Here is a 20,549-nt window from a genome sequence, read left to right on the forward strand (position 1 = left end):
TAAGTGGTTTTACGGAATAGGCCACATATACGCTCTGAGAATTCTTTATCACTCATAACGTCTTAACGCCTTTTATCGCAAAGTTAGTGTGATATTTGCTATACTCCTTACTCCTCGTTTTCGAACGCCACTCTAATAGTATGGCCTTCGGCACTGCATAAATCGCCCGAGTTTGGATGGCAAATGGAGCGGATTGAAACCACGATGTACATGAAGGGATGGTCGCTAACCATCATAGGTCAAACCATGGAGCTCACTGCATTGGGGCTACTTGGTCCATACCATTACGTATTAAAACGCATGCGGATGCTTCGTACCGTCCCGACAGTTATAATAAACACAAAACAAAGCTAGCTGCAGCGAACACATAGAGTTGGGAGATTGGCAGTGGCTGACAAAGTTTTTGTGATTGTTTACTAGGTCGGGTAGCTTGTTTAGGACTTGATGACCACACAATGGAGTGACTTCGGTTAGCTTTTTGGAGGGAATTTCGAAGTCGCTGTTTGACGTTTTAGGGAATCCCTTTCGGAACAGCCCATTTCCCGGCTGAACATTTTTAGAAGTCATATAAACTTGATCAATATCCTCCCAAATACCACAAGCTGCATTAGTGAAAACTATGCAACTGATTTATAAAATTAATCACATGGATTCAATTACTTGCACCATGCTTGCACAAGGTCGCATGAAGAAAATTATTTGATCAGTTTATTCTGAACACCCCTACAGACAACATGAGACTGTCCTTACCGAGGCCGACCGTAACGCCGGTGCACAACACACACCGATCATGTGCCTCACATGTGCCTTTTTATGAATGAACAGTGAGACAGTCTGTGGAAGGATATGCTGACGTAACAGAGATGAGCGCTCTGATTGGACCATGGAACAGGATTCCACGTACATCGACGATCGCTGAATTAGGAGAAAATACTACCCGGCTATCTGAGAACCGGCAGTTGATCGCAAAAGAAGGGGCGAGATATCAACTCTGGAAGCTACGAGTCGCAGTCATTACTTGAAAATGGCAAGCTTGGACGGCCAAAGCATGCGTTTGACAATACCAGTGCCAAAGAGCCCGATAACTGGGCCTCCACCCGTCTACGCCCGTGAAGCGGGCCCTAAAGAGGAGATCGTATGGGTTTCCAACGTCGAACCGGTAAGTCTCGTTTTTGTCCACGTTAACAAAAAAATTTGAGACATTGGGCTCATGACTAGTGATAGCATTCAACTTTCACCCATCGGTATAGGTTCCAGTGTCCGACCATATCCCACCCCATACCCCACTTCCATTGGAGACAAAGATAGACTTCCCCTTCCCGGCTGAAGCTCTCGTCGGGACGAAACTGGGAGGGCCTATGACCGGACTTGATGCTACACCAAACCAGATGATCGGGCTGATGGACGATCAGCTTGGGGCAACCAAGGCTAACGGTCATCAGGAGGAAGGGACAGAGGAAGTAGATGTGTGGGAACCGCCCAAAATTGAACATCAGGGGGTGAAGTGGTCAGGTAAATCATGTCAACAGAAAATCATCCCTGAATTAATAATTCAAAATTTCCTCTACAGAACGAAGCACGTTTTGATTCGTCCCTGTGTATGTTATGCGCGCTTCAAAGTCTTCCTGTCTTAAATCTTATCTATTTCTAGATGAAAAGTAACATGCTTGACATATTGTTTGTTAGAAAAATTCAAATTGACCAATTTTGATCATTTATTATCGTTTGTGAAACTGCGTCAGTCTGTCAGTGTGTATCGCTTGTGCTTCTCGCGCATATTGATTGCATCTAGCACGTGGGCAGCGCTAGCTAGCTCTGTACATCACACCACTTGGCCACATGGTGTTCACATGTCCAACCGCAAAATGTTGTCTGGCATCCAGACTACTTGGTATGTGTCATCTGCATTCTTGCAAATGGTCGGGTTAATAGGTCGCGTGCGTCAGAGCTTCGTCAGAGGCGTGCAAGAAACCGGAAAAGCCGGTACTCATAAGAGAGAGAGAGACTGCTGTTTCGGTTTGTTCCAGCTACCTGGAACATATTTTTCAAAAATTTGGATGGGGTGAATTTTGATAGTCTTATACAAGCGTGAGCCTTGGTTCAAGAGGGTTGATGGATGTTCTTCGATGAGAACATGTATTCATTGTGTTGGTCAAAACTGCATGTGTAATTTATGCGCGCCCTTTGTTGATAGCCGACCCCCCCCCATAAAAAATCGACCTTAAAATTGTCTTTTTGCCAGTGTGTTTTGCATTAAAGAAGTGAAATGAGCTGGCTTTATTTCAGAACATTTTGCGAATTTTCACGAAATACAAATTTGTGACGGTGATAGATTATTATCGGTATCCATTCGTTTCAATTTTGACATGGTTAACCCTAACAGTCCTCAATCCTTCACCTGTTGGAGGACTGAGGACTGTTAGGGTTAATACATGTACAACCATTTGCTGAAAACAAATTTTTGCATCAGTAAGCTTGTTCGATCTTCAGATTTTTTTATTTATTTGACAATTCAGCATTGTCTACTTTTCCGTTGAGTATATTTGCTCAGCAACTCAGACTTACGCATTTTGCTTTGTTTCTTTTAACTGTTAGAATTGACCACTGGGGGCAAAGTCCGGCGAGTCTTGGTCGAATGGCTACTGAAGCCCCTCTGTATACTGGCCCTGCTGTACCTCTTCATTTGCTCCCTGGATCTGATGAGCTCTGCTTTCCGTCTCCTTGGGGGTAAGGAGGCCGGGCGAGTCCTGAGCGAGAACGAACTGCTGAACAACCCCATCTGCGGGCTGATGATTGGCATCCTTGCCACTGTGCTGGTCCAGAGCTCCAGCACATCCACCTCCATCGTTGTTTCCATCGTGGCCGCTGGAAGTAAGTAAAGTTCCGCTTTGAGATTTTGAACTAAACTTGACTGAATTTGCATTTCCAAGATGTAATCTTCGTCTAAATATGAACATAGTGTCTTTGAGTTTGGTTTTTATGACCAGGGACATATGCTTCCATTGTATATTTTCAGACATTTTCCTGGCTTTTTTTTCTTCAGTGTGTGAAGTTCAAGTGAAGCTCTCTTGCTAACTTAAACAAGTCAACAGGTCCCTCTTAAAATCACTTCACTTTTGATATAAAAGCATGAAGTTTATCTCATCCAATTTGCTATTTGAATAGTTTTAGCTTTTTTACATGAAGTCAGGAGAAGAGAATGCTGTTCTGGAGTTCTTCATGGTTTATGAAATTAACGGGGAAAAAATGAAAAAGCGGGCAAATTTTTCCTCAATTAAGAAATTTTCTCTTCATAACTTTAAATGCATACGCATGTAATAACAAATTGAAAATCACTTTATGAGATCCCCTGTGTATGTATGAAGACTTGTCATTTGAAATTGCTGTAAATTGTTCCGAGTTTTGTATTTCATACATGTACATGTACCTGAAGAATTTAATCACAGACTTTTAGGTTTGGGCCGGAAAATTTTAAACAGTTGCCAAGTCTCAACTAACTGCACATTTTTGGAAGCATATTCTTTATTTATGTACAATGCTGAATACTTTTGTCTTGCCAGTTACATGGGATTATGGGCAAAATTTGTAGTTTTTGTTATTGTCAGTAATAGGGAAAGACACCTGTAACCCTGATCCATAATTCATTTGACTTTAAATTTGTTTTTTATGGTTTGATTGTTTCTGCAGTTCTTGAAGTCCAGCCTGCCATTTTCATCATTATGGGCGCCAATATCGGCACCTCAGTCACCAACACCATCGTCTCTTTGACCCAGTCTGGCAACCGCAACGAGTTCCGCCGGGCATTTGCTGGTGCCACCATCCACGACATGTTCAACTGGCTGTCTGTCATAGTTCTCCTGCCCATCGAGGTCACCAGTCACTATCTGTACCACGTGACAAATGCCATCGTGGAGGCCTTTAATATCCAGGGGACAGGCGGGGCCAAGGTGGAGCTGCTGAAGGTGTTGACCAAGCCCTTTTCAAAGCTCGTCATCAGTGTGAGTAGAGACTCATTTTTAACTTCAGCTTAACAGGTACAACTTGACACTGCACAAGTCGACGACGCTTAGTATAATGCATTGACAGAGCGTGCCATTGTAAGCCTTAAGGTCTACCACTCGACCACTCGCATATCAATTATATCAATGTTATTTCCCCGTTGTCATTTCTACAGATTGACAGCAAAGTTGTCAGCAAGATTGCAACAGGAGAATTGAATGCCACTGATGCTAAGCTATTAAAAAAAGGTGAGCTTTACTTTGAGCACACATCAGTAAATTTTGAGCAGAAATGTCACACTCTTTTTTGTGAGGCGTTTCATCTTTTTTAACTGAAATCTTTTAACTCCAGACATTTTTATAAGCCTAGGACAAAAAAGTTTGGTCTCAACTTTGCACCTTTCCAAAACAAAACAAATAACTCTCAAAGCAAATAACTGTAATTACAGTCGAACACAGATAAGAGCATTCTCAATACAAGGCCACATTTGATAACAAGGACGATTTTAGTTCCCAAGTCCTTGTTTCTCTTTATTTTCCATGACTGATAATACAAGGTAACTATTACATGGTAATCTAGTCCCATGGACCTTGCTATAACAGTGCTTCACTGTGTTCTGGTCATCTTGCATCTCTTGCTCAAGTTTTGTCTCTCAATCTTTTCTTTGCAGGCAACTATTTGTTCCGATACATTGCCGATGCTGGCCTGTCAGAGAGGGCAGTGGGGGGAATTCTACTCGTTGTCTCCTTGACCATGCTCTGCATCTGCCTGGTCCTGATGGTCAAGCTCCTCCACTCCTGCTTGAAGGGCCGCATCGCTAACATCATCCAGAAGACCATCAACTCAAACCTGCCAGGCCCCTTCGTCTACCTGACCGGCCTGCTGGCCATCGTGGTCGGGGCGGGTGTCACGTTCATCGTGCAGAGCAGCTCTGTGTTCACCTCTGCCATGACCCCGCTGGTGGGCCTGGGAGTCATCCGGCTGGAGCGCATGTACCCGCTGACACTGGGCTCCAACATCGGCACCACTGCCACTGGTATCCTAGCCGCACTGGCTAGCGCAGACGGCAAGCTGGACAGCAGCCTCCAGATTGCCCTTTGCCACCTTTTCTTCAACATCAGCGGCATCCTCCTCTGGTACCCTCTCCCCTTCATGCGCAAGGTGCCCATCTTCCTGGCCAAGACTCTGGGCAACACCACGGCCAAGTACCGCTGGTTCGCCATCTTCTACCTGGTCGTCATGTTCTTCCTGCTGCCCCTGCTGGTCTTTGGCTTGTCCCTCGTCAGCATCTGGCTCCTGGCAGGCGTCGGCATCCCTTTCCTCCTCATCGTGGCCTTCATCATCATCATCAACGTCCTCCAGCGCAAGAAGAAATCCATCCTGCCAAAGAAGTTGCAAACCTGGGACAGTCTGCCTGACTGGATGCACTCGCTAAAACCCATTGACAAAATGATCACCAAGATCTTGGAAATCGTGCGCAAGTGCTGTCCTTGCAAAAAGAAGGCCAGTGTCTCACTTAACTCAAGTTCAAGCAGCGGCAGACCTTTGATGGTGGCATACAACGAGCCACACAACACAACCAAAACTGAGACTGTACAAGCCCTGAGTATCAAGTCCACCCTAGTATAACGAACACCCTCCCCTGACCTGTACATATTTTTAATAATTCAATTTTGTATAATGCCATCACAGAATGTATGCATTCTGTACCTTGACATTTTTTTCCTGTGGAAAAATTCTGTGCCAACGGGTGTGACAATTACATTTCCCGCAAACCCAAGTTGTCCGTCGGACAGTTTATTGTAGCTTTGAGAATGGATTCTCTCAGCTTTAGAAACTGGTGCTTTAATAACACATTGTGAAGCGTTAATTGCAGCAAAAGCAGAATGTCTAAATAATTCTATGGTTTTGCAGTGAAACACCCAGAAAATGTTTGTAAATATGTTTCCTATTTAAGTTGAGTTCATTACTGTTAATTTAGGTACTTGAGAAACATTTGGTGTTTTTTGTTTGCCACGTTGACATTGTTAACGTTTGTTACTGTTTTATTTCACACATATTTATGAAGTATTTGCTTTTCCCCCTAAGGTTGACATTATTTATTCCTTGAATTGCACACACCGTCATACTGAAATCAGCCATGATTAACAAAAACCAAATCGATAATTTTATTTATTTTGTTGGCATTATAAGTTCACTAGCAGGTACATGTACATTGTATTTATCAATAATCCTGAAATAAACCGTTGGGAGTTGTACATGTACACTGAATTATTATTGTGAACAGCACTTCACAGTGGTACGAGCCAAATTAATGTCACGATTTAGGCCTCACATACACTTTTCTTTCTAGCAGTAAACTAAACAAGGGAGAAAAGCTTAACTGTGTTGGTTGGAGGTTCCAGTTCAAAACATGGAATTTTTAGCCGTTTGAACAGTAAATAAAAAGATTTAAAAAGATACAATCCAGTCAGTTTTTTGTATTCAGTGGTATAGTGGTCCTTCGGACTTGGAGAATTACATGTGTCTAGGAAACTTGTACATGTATTATCAGGAATGGAAAAGATGGGATTGGGACCAAAAATATCCTCGTAAAAACTAGAATCTTGTACTTGTTTAAAGGTGCTTCTTGGAAGTTGGACTATTTACATGTACATAGTTGTATCATGAATCACTTCATCAAAGTTTCAAATTATTTGTGACGCATTAAAGAGTAAAAGACGGAATCATAAAACCGAACTAGGTTTGTATGAACCATTTACGATTATGGATTCCGTGTGCTAAATATGCGGTCCATAGTTCGTACTAAAAGCTTCCATTTTTAATCTTGCCAAAAAAATAAGGACGAGTCTTGGACGAAAGCGGTTAACTACATGTACTTGGTGATCAGTGAACGTGGTAATGGGCAAAAAATAATTGGTACGTATATTGGTAGCTTTAACAGACATTGTTATTCAAATGTGTTTTGGAGGCATCAAGAGAAGATTGTCATATATTATGAGAAAGGTCGAGTCCGTTTTTATTTTAAGTGTGATTACCTTCTATGGGCATTTTTTTTACTTGCGTGTACATGTACCACATACATGTACATTGTATATGTATAACGGAAAGCTAAGTGTAGTAGTGCAAGCAGTTGCATGGGTCCCTTTCACTGACGATCACGAAACCAAAAGTTGAAGTGCTGAAAGCGGATCCTTCGCTTCTTAACTGTGCGACTAGACGTGACTCAAGCCGGGATCTCTGTGAATTCGATTATGCTTTGGTTACATATGGAGACCGTACCGCGCGCCGTTACTTGCTTCGCGCCCTCTTGTGTCCACTTATTACTTTGAGTTCGGTTCAGAAATCCCGATGACTTGACGAATGTGCCAACCGTCAGTACACAGCGAGTGGGGTCATCTACCAAAAGTGGTAGCAGCCAATCACGAGTTTACAAGTCTGACTGCTTTGATTGGTGGAAATTTCGTATGCATCATGCAAGTTCATGTCGTTCATATGCAAAAACCTACATATCATCGACGGGGTCCGAGTGGCTTATCCGTCAAGTCGGACTTACTAACTGGTGACGTTGACACACGTTGTACAATAAAGGCTATCAAATAGGGGCGCCTATACGAGCGCGACGACCGCACGGACGTATATAAAAAAAATCTGGACTCGCAATGCCTCGCAATCAGCTTATAGAGATCATTGCATCCACTAGCGGCCATTTTACTGAGCCGAACACAAAGCTTGCCCGGCAATGCCCGCCTTTGTTCTCCCTGGCGTCCATAGAAGCGAACCAACCCGCGCATTTGTATTCGGCTCGGTAAAATGGCCGCCGGTTGACTTCTATTCCATACAAAGGCGTTGCAAGTCCAGGTTTTTTTTTTATACACGTCCGTGGATCTATGAACGACCTACGCGAGTCGTGCGTACAGGCTGAAAAATGGCTGATTCGGGGAAGAGCAACGTAAGTCCAACTTGATGCAAGTGTACTGTGCGACATGCTTGTGTAAGGGGTCAATTTCGCGCATCTGGTTCCGTCATTCAGTGCGCAGGTTGGTCAGTGTAACAAGTGCCCCAGACAATTCGCCGGTCAAGGTCTTCCCTGTGCACAGGTCATCTTTATTGCCCGCATTCTAAGTAACCTGACTGAAGATATGAGTAAGTGCTTCAGTGGCCCCCACGGTCATGACCTCATTTGATACTTACTTAACTGACCACACTCCTTCCTGAGCTCCTAGAAACGTTGCGATTATGTTGGGTCATCCAAAAACTGATAAACCCCTTTTGGAGAGGTGTGTGACAATTTCATTGTGTTCTTATTCCGTTCTCACTCAGATATTATCTTACAGGCTGGATCTTAGACTACATCTGAAACTTTATCCACGGGAAGGAAGACGTAGCCATGTAATCTCTTCCAACCTCACGTTCCAAGGTGTTACTTTATTATTTACATGTACGTGTATTTTTTTAATTTTTTTTTGGAAACTGGAACTATACGTGTACATAAGTACGCTGGCGGAGTAAAAAAAGTCTCCCCTACTCGGCAGGTATGTCTGTCTGTTATCTGTAGTGTTCCACCAGTTTAACTGGTCCTGGCCGCGCCGCCCCCGATGTTTCGTAACTAGTTCAATGAGAGAGGGCGCCCTTAAGTGTTACTATCAGACATTCTTTCCCCCTTCATTCATTCCGGATCCTCCCCCCTTTTTCAGGGGAGGTACATTGTCTTTTCCTGGTTTGTGTGCTGATCTGAACTGGTTAGTTACGGATTTTCTCAACTGCTTTAACACAGCAACTACCACTAAATTGACAATATAATCAGAATTGAAATTGCACCATTCACAACTTTGCGTGCTTGGCGTAGAACTTCAATTATTCGGTTGTATTCGCACAATTTTCAGTATACCAGCAGATTGTTGCATCTCATTAAACGTTAGCAATGGAATTTTCACATGGATTTCAACTGAATGCATTCTTCTGTCAACTGAAGGCATATTGCGTTCGAATTGAAAAAACATCGGTCTACTGAAATCATTGGCATAACACGCGCCTAAATGCAAAGGACCTAATGAAATCGATCATTCATCACAAGTAACATTGGCTGCATGAGGGACCCCAAGTGAGCGGCTCAAGGAATGCCGTGTAAAATGGAACAAGAACGGCATGACCAAGCTGAAACCGCAGAAGTCCGAGGGAGAGGTCATCAACGAAGAGCAAGAGAAAGACGACGGGCATCCATTTGTCCAACGACATTTATGAGTGACTCTCGTTAATCACGTGATATCAATCTTGGGCTAACGCTGAGGGTAGCAGGTGAACGGGCGGAACCCAATGTCCCCGGGTCTACTGTAGCGTAAGTTACATTTATATGGGTATTTCAAAATAAGAATCAGTAAGCGGAAGGAGAGACACTATATACATATATTACTGTATACATGCAATACATGTACATGTACATTGCGTTGTCCTGAAATTCGATCACCAAATCGCAAATTACTCACATAAGGCTGAAACCTTGTTTTTTGCACTCTGTTTTCACATTTTGTGTTTTATTTGTTTGTTTATGTATTTACAGATCCGTGAGATGACCACATTCTGGCGGCAGAAGATGACTCTTCATCGAACAACAGAGGATGCAATGGTGAACATGGCTCTGGAAAACAACAGCATCCGTCCAAAAGAAATCCAGACAAGTCTTAGTTGAGGACAACGACGTGTTTGCAATCTCAAGCGTTAGTTTGAGTACCATCGATTGAATCCTTAAGAGAAGGCGAATCCAACTGAAACAAGATTAGTCACCCGTCATGCCTTTTGAGCGAAATAGCAGCAGAGTGAGGGGGCAGCGCTACCAAAACAATGTACGCTTAAATAAGTCAACTATCGAAACATAGATAAGTTTGTCAAACCTGAGCAATCCCATCCAAGCCGTTACATGCCATTTGACGTTTTGGTAATTTTTTTTTCGTTTTAGAGAATAATGGCTCTGGATACACGAGCGGAAAGAGTCAAATCCACCTCCGTGGATGAAGCTGGTTTCAACGTAACCAAGAGAGGAAATGTCATCGGAAGCGAGCCCCCGTCAACCCGGTCAGCGTTAACTTCCGGTTCCATGGTTCCACGTTTACTAACGGCGATCAATGTGTGTAACTCTATAGTGCAGTGCATGTGCAGTGGGCGTGGTTTAAGCTGGAGTAACGTCACACTTACGAACCAGATTCCGGCATGGTCTTTGCGTTCGCAGAACTCATGCAAGAACCCACTTGTAACCGCCTGTCTTTCTTTCTTTTTACACTTCGCATCCACTTGAAATGAATTTAATTTACAAACGGGAATGAGGGACATGTACCTCTCCCTGCTTTGGTGAAGAAAACAGAAAGGAGCTTTACGTTGTTTAGAGCTACATCCATAAAGTTTATGCCCCTGAAATTGCCCCTGACAGACATACGCTAATAACCACTAATGCATGTAAAAGTTCTTGCAGTAAATAAAGAACAACTTAGGCACTGCATATGCAGCTCTTTATTCAAGAAACAAAATCTGTCTTTGGCACAGAGTTACACCTATAATTCACTTAACATTATGGGAATATATTCTACACTTTAGGACAAATTAAGGCACAGCCACGGACGCATATAAAAAACCTGGACTTGCAACGCCTTTGTATGAAAAAGAAGCCAACCAGCGGCCATTTTACCGAGCCGAATACAAATACGTGGGTTGGCTCCCTTCTGTTGACGTCAGTAAGAACAAAGGCAGGCATTGCCAGGAAAGCTTTGTAGTCGGCTCAGTAAAATGGCCGCAAGTGGATTCAATGATCTCTATAAGCTGATTAAGGGCATTGCGAGTCCAGATTTTATTATACACGTCCGTGGGCACAGCATGCATAAACATGTACGATTATAATGATCACTTTAATATGAAAGATAAAGCACTCTCAAACTTCACGACTGCATGGCGTTAGTTAAGAGTACAGTATTCGCCCTGACCAGAAGCACCCCCTCATCGGTTGAAAAGAGCCATGTTGGTCGGGAGTGTTCCTTTTGTTAGTATAGTGAAGCGACTTCAACTCCACGCTTCATTGTCGTTCGTAGACCAGCGATGCCCTGTGATTACCATACAAGTACCAAAGGAGCCTCCGTTGCTAGGAAAATTGCGCTCTCTTTTCATCTATCTTGGGACCCATTGGTCGAGTTTGAGCGGCTTCTCCTTGACACGTGTTTCTTGTTCTTGCCTTGGAACAGCGGGAACATGACCCAAGATCACACACCACCTTCTCGTCAAGGTTTACACAGGAACACACGGAAAAACTCGTGAGATTTGATTTTTGATCAGCCGCATAAAATAGCGAGATGGGAAGTTTTGCAAAAATTGACGTTTTAATCATTCCCCATAACGCAGAAATAAATGTTCCTTTTTAAATAGAACAGAATTCAGCCCAGTTCTAAGTATTAACCCTCGAAGAACGTACATAGACGGTGCCATGTTGTATGCCACTAACTTCAGCGATAGCCGGTTGAGCGTTAGTAGCGTTCGAGCGGCAGACCCATGACCAACAAATCCAGCTGTTTGTGAACCTACAATTCGAGAACAAGCCGCCAAAACTCATCCCTTGAGGCTGAACCTGCGACACATGTGCATGTAACAGGAGTCACTGATCAAATCAGGTCTCAGCGCATGTTTTAACCTTGTGAGCCCATCTCAACGGCCATTGACAAGTTCGATCAGCAATCATTGTCAACCAAGGTTTAGATTTGCATTAGGAACTCCTATATATAGGCCTATAGGCACAAAACACATAGGCACAAGGCAAACTCGGCCAGTGGATGAATGGGTGCTGAATCGAGCTTGAGACATCTTGCCTTTATTGTGTTTTGTAGGCATAACTGTCACTACATCTAAAACATAACTGCCCAAAACACTGTAGCCCCAAGTAGCCTAGCTGAGGTCTGAACCCCCTATACTATGCAAAACATGAGACACTAGACCATTCTAAGCCTACGTGTACTGAATGGCTTGAATCTTATGTGCCATTGCATAGAGTATTTTTCTTGTGTTCTGTAATTCTGACAATGAGGTTTAACCAGTACTATACACGAAATACACAAAGACACATGAGGTATTATGCAGTCAAATCAAATGTAACACCGGGGTGATTCCGATAAGTATACTTCTTACATTATGTGAAAGTATAATCTATATACATGCAGTTACTCGGGTAGAAAAGGTATGCAATGACTAACTCACACTGACTATTCGGTCTGAATAGAAATGTTGTCTGAGGTCATTTTTTTACTTGTGCAATGAGCCTCCTGTCATCTAGTATCCGTAAGGTGAGGCCGGTATCTCCTTTATGATGATACGTGAGGCGCTGTTCCATCCCGTATAAGCGTCAGCGTTCCCGTACCCGTTGCAGTCGCCCACCGCAAAACGAACGTCAATCTGCCCTGCACCCAGCGTGTGACAGTAACCTGAAAAACAATGTCAATTCGTTATTTCAACAGGCCTCCGCCACACCCCATTCTGTAAAATACACTTGTTAACCTATTCCTGGGCTGAGGCGGCTAGAAATTACACACGAGTCTATGGTAGTAGACGTAGCCGGTTCCCATTGAGTCGTGTGCAATTTCAAGCCGCAACCAAATGATTCGGACGCAGCTTAAGTAATCCAGTTACTCCGAAGTTATGACAAGAAGAAACTTGCCTTCGATGTTACGGTGCCTATGCAGGTTCATGTGGTAGGTGTTGTGTTGGTATACAACGCCATCTATTGGTACCGGTGAGCACTCGTTGTTGTTGAACGTAAAGTACCATCTCTTACAGCATCCGTCACAGCCATACAATCGAAGATTACCACCATAAGCGACGTAGAGAGCGCTGTTGGAATAGCGCTTTTGAATGGTACACGTCTATCAAGCCAAGTGAAAAAATGAAAAGAAAATAAACAAGGAACTTTATTATATAATATTCCAAAGCTTAATGCGCACCTTAGCTTTACACATGACACTGGGTCATAATTCCACGTCTTAAAGTGGAGACAACTTACGTAAATGTTGCCATCATAATCGTTGCCGTTGGCAGAGCGCCAGGCACATTGTCTCCAGTTGTTGTAGTCCAAGAATTCCGGGGCTCCAGAATCACCGCTCGATCCTGGTGGGCCAGGAGGGCCGGGCGGGCCCGGGGAACCTTGGTCGCAGGTCTGTGGAACGTGAAGGGGGTTACTATCAAATGTAGGACCAAAAAAATGTGGGGGGGGGGCCTGATGATTGACGGGTATTCGTAAAAACAAGCAGTAGGCCTATGCGGTCAATCTCATAAGTGAACAAAAATACGAGCAGTACATAAGTGCAACAAAGGAAATTTCAAAAATTTGTGATGAAAAGAACCATAATATTTTTTAATGCTACTGCAAAGAGATGTTTAGAGCGTTTTCGAAACGAGTGGATTCGGCTTAGACTGCGATTTTGCTGGTTCCAGTTTCGAACACCGCTTTATAATGGCTGAGACAAGTGAAACCAATGTCTAATCCGAATCCCCTCGTTTCTAAATCGCTCTATGGGCTCCGAGCAGGGCCAAGAGAGGGCGCAATTTTCCTACCAACAGAGGCTGTTACGGTGGGAACTGTTCTTCCCTGGTTCACGAACGACTATGAAGTGCATGCGTTGTGGTCGCATAACTTCCAACAACATGAGCCCTTTCCGCCAGCACGGCTCTTTTCAACCAATATAACTGGATGCTTCTGCTCAATGTGGATAAGAGGATAGGCGGCTTATTCTTTCCCGTACATTTATTCTGATACCACTGCAATGCATTTTTTGAGTTTGTGCTGGTGTGTTTAGAAGAGATGCACGATACGTTTGGATCATCAGTGTTGTGGGTGTGGGACGGATCTCGTGAAAATATTTCTACAAAATCCAAAATTTGCATACATAAAATTATGTATTTTACTGGCAGCGGGTTATGGGGGTTTCGATTCGAAGGCAACAAGAAGATTTTTTTTCTCTGAAAAATGGTTGTTCATTTTTCCTCATTCATAAAAGAATGCTTAAGAAAGATGGTTGTGAAGTGGTTTTAAAGTGTTGACGCTTGGAATTTCCTTCAAGACTTGGCAACATAGGCCTAGCTTGGTGGATGTGAGCTCACGAGGTCTGAGCATGAGATGCAGGAAACCTCAGACACGTAAGCAAGCCACATAGACCTGTGTAACATATAAAAGTGAGCAATGTGCATCTAGGCCTATGTCATTTTTTCCCCTGTGAATTATTTATACAGGGGAAAAAACGACAACTATATATCAACATGAAACTTACCGCGCCCCATGTATCAACGCTGGGAAGACCGAGGAGAGCAACGGTACAGAACAACAGAGGAGCCAGGAAGACAGGTGCAGACATTTCCCTTACACTAAGCCGGTAAACCAAAGTATTAAGTAAGTACTCACGAAATGATCCGGAAATGTTTTGCGCCGATATGAAAATCGACTTATTTGTAACCTGTTGTGACTGAGCACCACTCCGTGTTATCGAGGGGTGCATAAACGCATCTCCGGGTACATCTTCATCGATTTTTCAACGCGGCGGTATATGGTAACATTCTTTCTACTGTAATCGATAGACCTCTAAAAAGGGGGCATGAAGATGACAATTTGAATATCGATCATTGGCGATTACGATTAGGGCTGTATTTGGCCATGGCTGAAATGGCACCCAACCGATGTCGCAGTTACACAATTTTATGTCGTTTTAAGTTTCATTGATTTGTTTGATTTATTTTACGCTTCAGTCTGACAGTCTTTGATGGTATACACATGTAGTAAAGAAGTGGGAAAGGAACGTACAGTCGAATCTCGTTAATGAGAAGTCCTTCGGACTTGGGAAATCACCATGTTATAACAGGAACCTTGTATTATTAGGAATTAAAAGAATGAAAAACAAAGGATTGGGACCCCACAATTTCCTTGTCATAAGCAGAATCTTGTATTAGTGGTTTTCTTATTAACGAAGTTCGACTTCTTTACCTTAAGACTTTTACTGACCTAGTGATTCAGTTTATTCGTGCATTATACAAATCATATGAGGTCGCAATTTATTTTTGGATGCTTGCATCCAGCATGAATATAAATCGAACCTAACAAACATTAGGTAACTCAAACCTGGGAGAAGAGATTACTTATCCGAGGCAAAAGAACGAAATTAACAGTATCAACGCCATATTGCGTTTCTAAAGGTCGCTTTTCCGAACAAAACATTAATGTCTCTGCATGGGGCCAAAAGCAAGCATGAGAATTATGGGTATTTGTCAATGAATATTTGTAGCTGGATATGAGAAATCTGCTACTTAGGGCTGTTGGGGTTTTTAGTATCCTTAAAATGTTATAGCGACTTTGTAAGTACTTGTATTTCAAACATGCATTATTTGGTATCCTAAACTTAAGATGCCGACATCAACAAACTTTTTAAGGAATGATAACATCTTAATTGCAGAATGTCGACATCTTGATTTAGAAGAAATCATAATGACAAATGTCAGCATCATGATGTGAGATGGCCAAGCAACAACACCGCCCCCAACGTCTTGTCCATCATTCATCACATCGCCCGCACCGAACTTGTACTTTAAGGAAGTCCATATCTTCCTTTCAGGGTGGCATCACGCATTGCTAAATTTTACTTTCAAGGTGTGGTCAAGTCGTTATAATTTGGATGTCATAAGTGTTTGTTGATATGGTATTTCTAAATATGTCAGCATGTTAACTGCTTGATGGTTCATGTAATTTAAAAACTCTGTGTATTTGCAGCGATGAGAGATCCGTCAAAAGTGGTGTGTTTATTCCCAGCATTCCCCACGCCCAATGATGACGTAAGACAAGGCGAGTTTTATGTAGATGAGGCTTTAGGTTGAAAAATTCTCGCCTGCCTTAATTAAAGTACTTTGTATGCATTCTGAAAAAGACGAGGCCGATGTGAAATCTATCCATGTCCCGCCTGTTTTGCAATCGCTTTCGATCCAATAAGGTGATTCGTGTAAAGTGCGAACAAGGCTGAAGATTGATTGAATTATCACCCATTAAAGGTCGACCTAAGTACTGCATCTCCACACGAAGCAGCTCTGCTGAGAAAATGTCCAAGGAAACCCACAACCGTCCCGTCCGGGTAATAGCTTAGATCGCCACACACTGACGACACACGGAGCATCGTTCATCAAACTGTGAGGTGAGCTTAGGTTCCGTCAGTCTAGTAACCGTAAGGTGAGGCCGGTATCTCCTTCACGATGATACGTGAGGCGCTGTTCCATCCCGTGTACGCGTCAGCGTTCCCATGACCGTGGCAATCACCTACCGCAAAACGAACGTCAATCTGCCCTGCACCCAGCGTGTGACAGTAACCTATTAACGAGCAACAAATTTTTTAAAAATGATAAATCGTTCAGTAATTATTTGCAGGCCTAGGAATGTTCACGAACATTGGTTCAACACGCACGCAGAAATATAAAATTGTTTTATCAAGGGAAAGATAAGTGTGATAGGAGTCAGGTGTTCGCGACATTCATTACGGTAAGTAAATTCTTTGATAAAAATTTTATTTCGAAAGTACCTGTGCGCGCTTCAATCAAAACTTGACAAGTAAACCCACACCGTCACGTTCAGGGTACACCCAGGCCCAGATTCCTAATAGTATATGTCTTTGCAATGCATATGAGACGAATCTACTCCATATAGAGAAATTAAGGTGATGATGGGTCCTACAATGCTCTCCAAGAATCGACCAATCCATACAACAGGGGGGAGTGCCTGCCATTGAATATACGGACACCTGTTCGTTTGTCATAAACCTGTTCGCTCACCTTTCGTATTAAAGGAAAAGAGGAAACAGAATTTCTCATCGTGTCTGATTGTCAAGCTTAAGGTGATGATAATAAGGCTGATGGGGTTTGTCGCCGCTTTCCTTGGCATGTTACAGCTGAGGGTATATTCAGTTCCCTTTGAATGTCAGATCCCCTGAGGTTACTCCCCTGCTAATCCCCCCCAGGTGTATTTCTTTGACTGGAGGGAAGCTAGTATAGGGGAGAAGGGGTTTGCTCATAACAACATAAACTCCCCTTGCTCTCTGACCGTGGGTCCCACATCCTACCCACAGAACCACACTTTCCACAGTCCATGTGATTCAACGAATAATAACTGATTTAAACCCAGAGTTGTAATGACTCGAGTCAATGACTCGTCGGACTCGAGTCACAATTTTTAGCAACTCGACTCGAGTCCAGACGGGTAAATGACCCGACCTGACTCGAGTGACTGCGAGAAAATGACTTCACTTGACTTGAGTCCCTCATCAGACGACTCGACTCAAGTGAAATTTTATAAGACTCAGTAAGTCCCAAAACTAAAAGCTACATTGTGAATCAATAATGCAATGGCTTACAGCGCCGGTTTACCATGTTTATGTCATGTGTTATTATCATCCAAGGTAAATGTGGTGTGACCACAGGTAGAGAAACCCACAGGCAAATTCAAAATTTAACTTGCGTCTTTTGTTTTGTTTATCGTATTGTGTTCAAATTTTGATGACTCGAATTGACTCGAGCTCAACACTGGACTCGACTCGAATTTTTTGCCTAATGGCTCGACTCAAGTCATTACGTTACAATGACCCGACACGACTCGAGTCACAAAAATTAGTTAGTCATTACAACTCTGCTTAAACCTTATTTGGCAAAGAGAAATGCTCATATTGTACAGAAGGGAAGCACAAACGGCCGTGTTTACCTTCGATGTTACGGTGCCTATGCAGGTTCATGTGGTAGGTGTTGTGTTGGTATACAACGCCATCTATTGGTACCGGTGAGCACTCGTTGTTGTTGAACGTAAAGTACCATCTCTTACAGCATCCGTCGCAGCCATACAATCGAAGATTACCACCATAAGCGACGTAGAGAGCGCTGTTGGAATAGCGCTTCTGAATGGTGCATGTCTATCAGAAAAATTTAAACATTTGGGGAAAACAATTCAAGGTTATGAACATTCCTTTGATCTCTGTACTGTGAGTTTTGATTGAGTCACGTTTGGCGGGATCGGCCCGTGAGTTCATCTTCAGGTGTTCACCTTTCCATTCTTCTTCGTGGTTGTGAAAGATCGTTTCAAAACAGGAATTCAGAGTTGGAGATTTCAGACAGGATCAACTTACTGTGCAATATTATTGGAGATTTCAGACAGGATCAACTTATTGTGCAATATTATGGCACTTTCGTGCTGATAACTGACCGATTAGGCCCATGCACACGTCGACCCCGGACCAGTCGTGTGTGTCCGTGTGCAAAAAGTGTGTAACAACTTAGCTGGTCGGGGAAATAGTCAAAGTGAACACGGACGAGTCCGTGTGGGAACATGTGCAAACTCTGCCGGCTGTCTGCGTCGAGTAGGGCAGTAAACATTCGGTCCTTTTCTGTTGTTCACAACATTTTGAACACAGGTACATAAGCTTAAACGGTGCGCAAACGAGAGAAAAGGGCCCGTGAGTGTGCCGTCACACAAACTTCGGAAATCTCTTCCATTGTCACCGAAATTGCTGCCCGTAAAAATGAAACGTATCGAACAGTATGGAGCACCAGTTTGGATTCACAGGGCGGTCTGGACGCCGCAGTGGTATTTACGCCAAAAACATTAAAGTAAACGTTTTCTACCTCAGTCTACAGCCCAGTAAGCGCTTAATTTTTTCCGAAAACGTGGAAGTTAACAAGTCGTGACAGAACGCTTTTCTGTAACGAATGTGGTGATAACCATTTTTTGAGGCCCACAAATGGACTTGAGGAGGCCTCGTTTATTTGAGGACGATGCCGTATTTCTGCTAAGTTTGTGTATGATCACCGACATGTAGGGACAATTGTTTCACTTCCTTGGAAAACTCCTCAGAGGGACAGAAGCGTTAAGGGCCGTACTTACGTAAATGTTGCCATCATAATCGTTGCCGTTGGCAGAGTGCCAGGCACATTGTCTCCAGTTGTTGTAGTCCAAGAATTCCGGGGCTCCGGACTCACCGCTCGATCCTGGCGGGCCAGGAGGGCCGGGTGGGCCCGGGGAACCCTGGTCGCAGGTCTGTTGGGAAAGACAGTGTAAAGAAGCTTTCATGTGCATAAACTGGAAGAGGGCGAAGAGGGAAAGAATATCCTCGATCAGTCTTTGTTTATAGCTGCACCTAATCAAATCAGCATCTCTTTTAACAATTCGGGGGTGAAATACTTTAATAGGCTTTCAACTTCTCCTTTCCCATAACTACGTGTACATGTAGTTTGTTTTTGAACCAGTGTCCCATTGCATTGTGCTAATGAATTGTTCACAGTCTCCTCAATGAAAGCAACATCTTCATCAATCCTTTTTAACTCGGTGATGTTTACACTGTCGATATTAACATCGCACAGTCGGGGGTTTGTTTTTTGGGGGTGTATAATTGCACGTGGAGGTCTCACTTCACATGTGTGGTTAAGGACAAACAGAGATGAAATGGTTTTACCAACGACGATAACTATACATAACACCCCTTATTCCAAAATCCCCGCCCAAGCAAATTCGCAAAATTCGTAGATCGGTCCCTGATACACCGAGTCACAACAGAGCCTCTTACCGATCCCCAAGAGTTTGCGGAGGGCAAGTCCAAAGCAACAGCCAAGAAAAGCAGTAGTCCGAGGAGGGCTGCCGACCCTGCCGTGGCCATTGGTAGGGAGATATGCTCCTAGAGGGAGTGACAGCCCAGTGTCGATATTCAGTCGTCTTGAAAAAAAAGTACGCTGCAAAGCAGGCGACTTGGGCGTCTGGCCTGACCCTTCGATATGTCTGCAAGGCTCGAAGACTTATACCAAGACTCCGATTTTGTTGACTCAGTAGTCAAGCAAGCTTTTTGTACGCTCATCGGGAGACAAAACGTGTTGTTCCGAGAGCAAGAAAACGCACAATGAAAAATGTCTTGGTCGATATCATGGAAGAGTTCAACCGTGGAAAAAAGTCTGCTGATCGCATCGTATTATCGATTATATTTTGGAATAAGTGTTATGTCGGACCAAGGACTCTTCTGTGTCAGTTTGTTTTCTGGGCAGACTAAAGTAAACCCAATATGGCTTGACAGTCTTGACAGTAAGGTTATAGAAGTTTTTCACGTGACGTAACATGACGGACAAAGGCATTTCAGGAATGCCCATGCCCATGGAGGCGCGTGCATTTTCGAATCTGTATATTTTTATTGGAAATTTCACGTGCGCCAGAATGACTTCGATGGCGCATGCGTTTCTGTGCACATCTGTGTAAATTGAACGCTGACCATCAAAAATCATGTGACTGAAAATCCTCTATAAGAACTTCATAATTTTATATTGCAAACTGGAAGATTAACTGGGGTAAAACTGCTGGTGGTCATTGGCGGTGCACACTTGTTTTTTCAAGGAGCTACCAAAATCAAATGACCCTGGAGCCTGTGTGTGTTGTGATGGTTCATTTCAAGATCTAGAACTGGGAACCGGGACATGAACATCTGCTAGAGGGCAAGTCCGCCCCCCACCCAGAGTTACAGTGCAAAGAAAAG

At 43.3% G+C, this 20,549-nt stretch overlaps 3 protein-coding genes across 6 annotated transcripts; 1 reads left to right on the plus strand and 2 right to left on the minus strand.

Moving 5' to 3' along the window:
- The first annotated feature begins 866 nt into the window (after window positions 1-866).
- LOC110976049 (sodium-dependent phosphate transport protein 2A-like) lies at window positions 867-6,464 on the plus strand. 4 transcript variants are annotated; one of them, XM_022228996.2, is made up of 6 exons: window positions 867-1,159; window positions 1,251-1,512; window positions 2,596-2,871; window positions 3,688-3,998; window positions 4,175-4,247; window positions 4,670-6,464. In XM_022228996.2, exons 1-6 carry the CDS (start codon window positions 1,025-1,027, stop codon window positions 5,626-5,628), a joined length of 2,016 nt encoding a protein of 671 aa, XP_022084688.2. In that variant the 5' UTR covers window positions 867-1,024; the 3' UTR covers window positions 5,629-6,464. The 4 variants fall into 4 exon arrangements, with proteins under 4 accessions (XP_022084688.2, XP_022084690.2, XP_086996381.1 ...); XM_022228998.2 differs by lacking the exon at window positions 1,251-1,512 and having other exon boundaries at window positions 978-1,159; XM_087140255.1 differs by lacking the exons at window positions 867-1,159; window positions 1,251-1,512 and adding an exon at window positions 1,781-2,016.
- A 4,690-nt stretch (window positions 6,465-11,154) lies between these two features.
- Window positions 11,155-14,593, minus strand: LOC110976052 (collagen triple helix repeat-containing protein 1-like). Its single transcript, XM_022229004.2, has 4 exons — window positions 14,292-14,593; window positions 13,028-13,180; window positions 12,686-12,890; window positions 11,155-12,452 (listed from the first exon to the last, which is right to left on the minus strand). Exons 1-4 carry the CDS (start codon window positions 14,514-14,516, stop codon window positions 12,301-12,303), a joined length of 735 nt encoding a protein of 244 aa, XP_022084696.2. The 5' UTR covers window positions 14,517-14,593; the 3' UTR covers window positions 11,155-12,300.
- Window positions 14,594-14,721: 128 nt separating this feature from the next.
- On the minus strand, window positions 14,722-20,155 carry LOC110975992 (collagen triple helix repeat-containing protein 1-like). Its single transcript, XM_022228891.2, has 4 exons — window positions 19,599-20,155; window positions 18,920-19,072; window positions 17,747-17,951; window positions 14,722-16,366 (listed from the first exon to the last, which is right to left on the minus strand). Exons 1-4 carry the CDS (start codon window positions 19,686-19,688, stop codon window positions 16,215-16,217), a joined length of 600 nt encoding a protein of 199 aa, XP_022084583.1. The 5' UTR covers window positions 19,689-20,155; the 3' UTR covers window positions 14,722-16,214.
- Between the last annotated feature and the right edge of the window lie 394 nt (window positions 20,156-20,549).

This window comes from Acanthaster planci, linkage group LG08 (genome assembly GCF_054643075.1).
Source record: "Acanthaster planci isolate LZ-2023a linkage group LG08, COTS_SCS, whole genome shotgun sequence".
Lineage (NCBI taxonomy): Eukaryota > Metazoa > Echinodermata > Asteroidea > Valvatida > Acanthasteridae > Acanthaster > Acanthaster planci.

Excerpts from the sequence above, each read along its gene's own strand:
- LOC110975992 (XM_022228891.2), bottom strand. The coding sequence starts at position 19,688 with ATGGCCACGGCAGGGTCGGCAGCCCTCCTCGGACTACTGCTTTTCTTG. Across the intron at positions 17,952-18,919 it reads ATTATGATGGCAACATTTAC|ACATGCACCATTCAGAAGCG; the intron begins GTAAGTACGGCC and ends TTTTTCTGATAG. Across the intron at positions 16,367-17,746 it reads TAGGCACCGTAACATCGAAG|GTTACTGTCACACGCTGGGT; the intron begins GTAAACACGGCC and ends GCTCGTTAATAG.
- LOC110976049 (XM_022228996.2), top strand. The coding sequence starts at position 1,025 with ATGGCAAGCTTGGACGGCCAAAGCATGCGTTTGACAATACCAGTGCCA. Across the intron at positions 1,513-2,595 it reads TCAGGGGGTGAAGTGGTCAG|AATTGACCACTGGGGGCAAA; the intron begins GTAAATCATGTC and ends TTTAACTGTTAG. Across the intron at positions 3,999-4,174 it reads TTTCAAAGCTCGTCATCAGT|ATTGACAGCAAAGTTGTCAG; the intron begins GTGAGTAGAGAC and ends TCATTTCTACAG.
- LOC110976052 (XM_022229004.2), bottom strand. The coding sequence starts at position 14,516 with ATGCACCCCTCGATAACACGGAGTGGTGCTCAGTCACAACAGGTTACA. Across the intron at positions 12,891-13,027 it reads ATTATGATGGCAACATTTAC|ACGTGTACCATTCAAAAGCG; the intron begins GTAAGTTGTCTC and ends TTGGCTTGATAG. Across the intron at positions 12,453-12,685 it reads TAGGCACCGTAACATCGAAG|GTTACTGTCACACGCTGGGT; the intron begins GCAAGTTTCTTC and ends ATTGTTTTTCAG.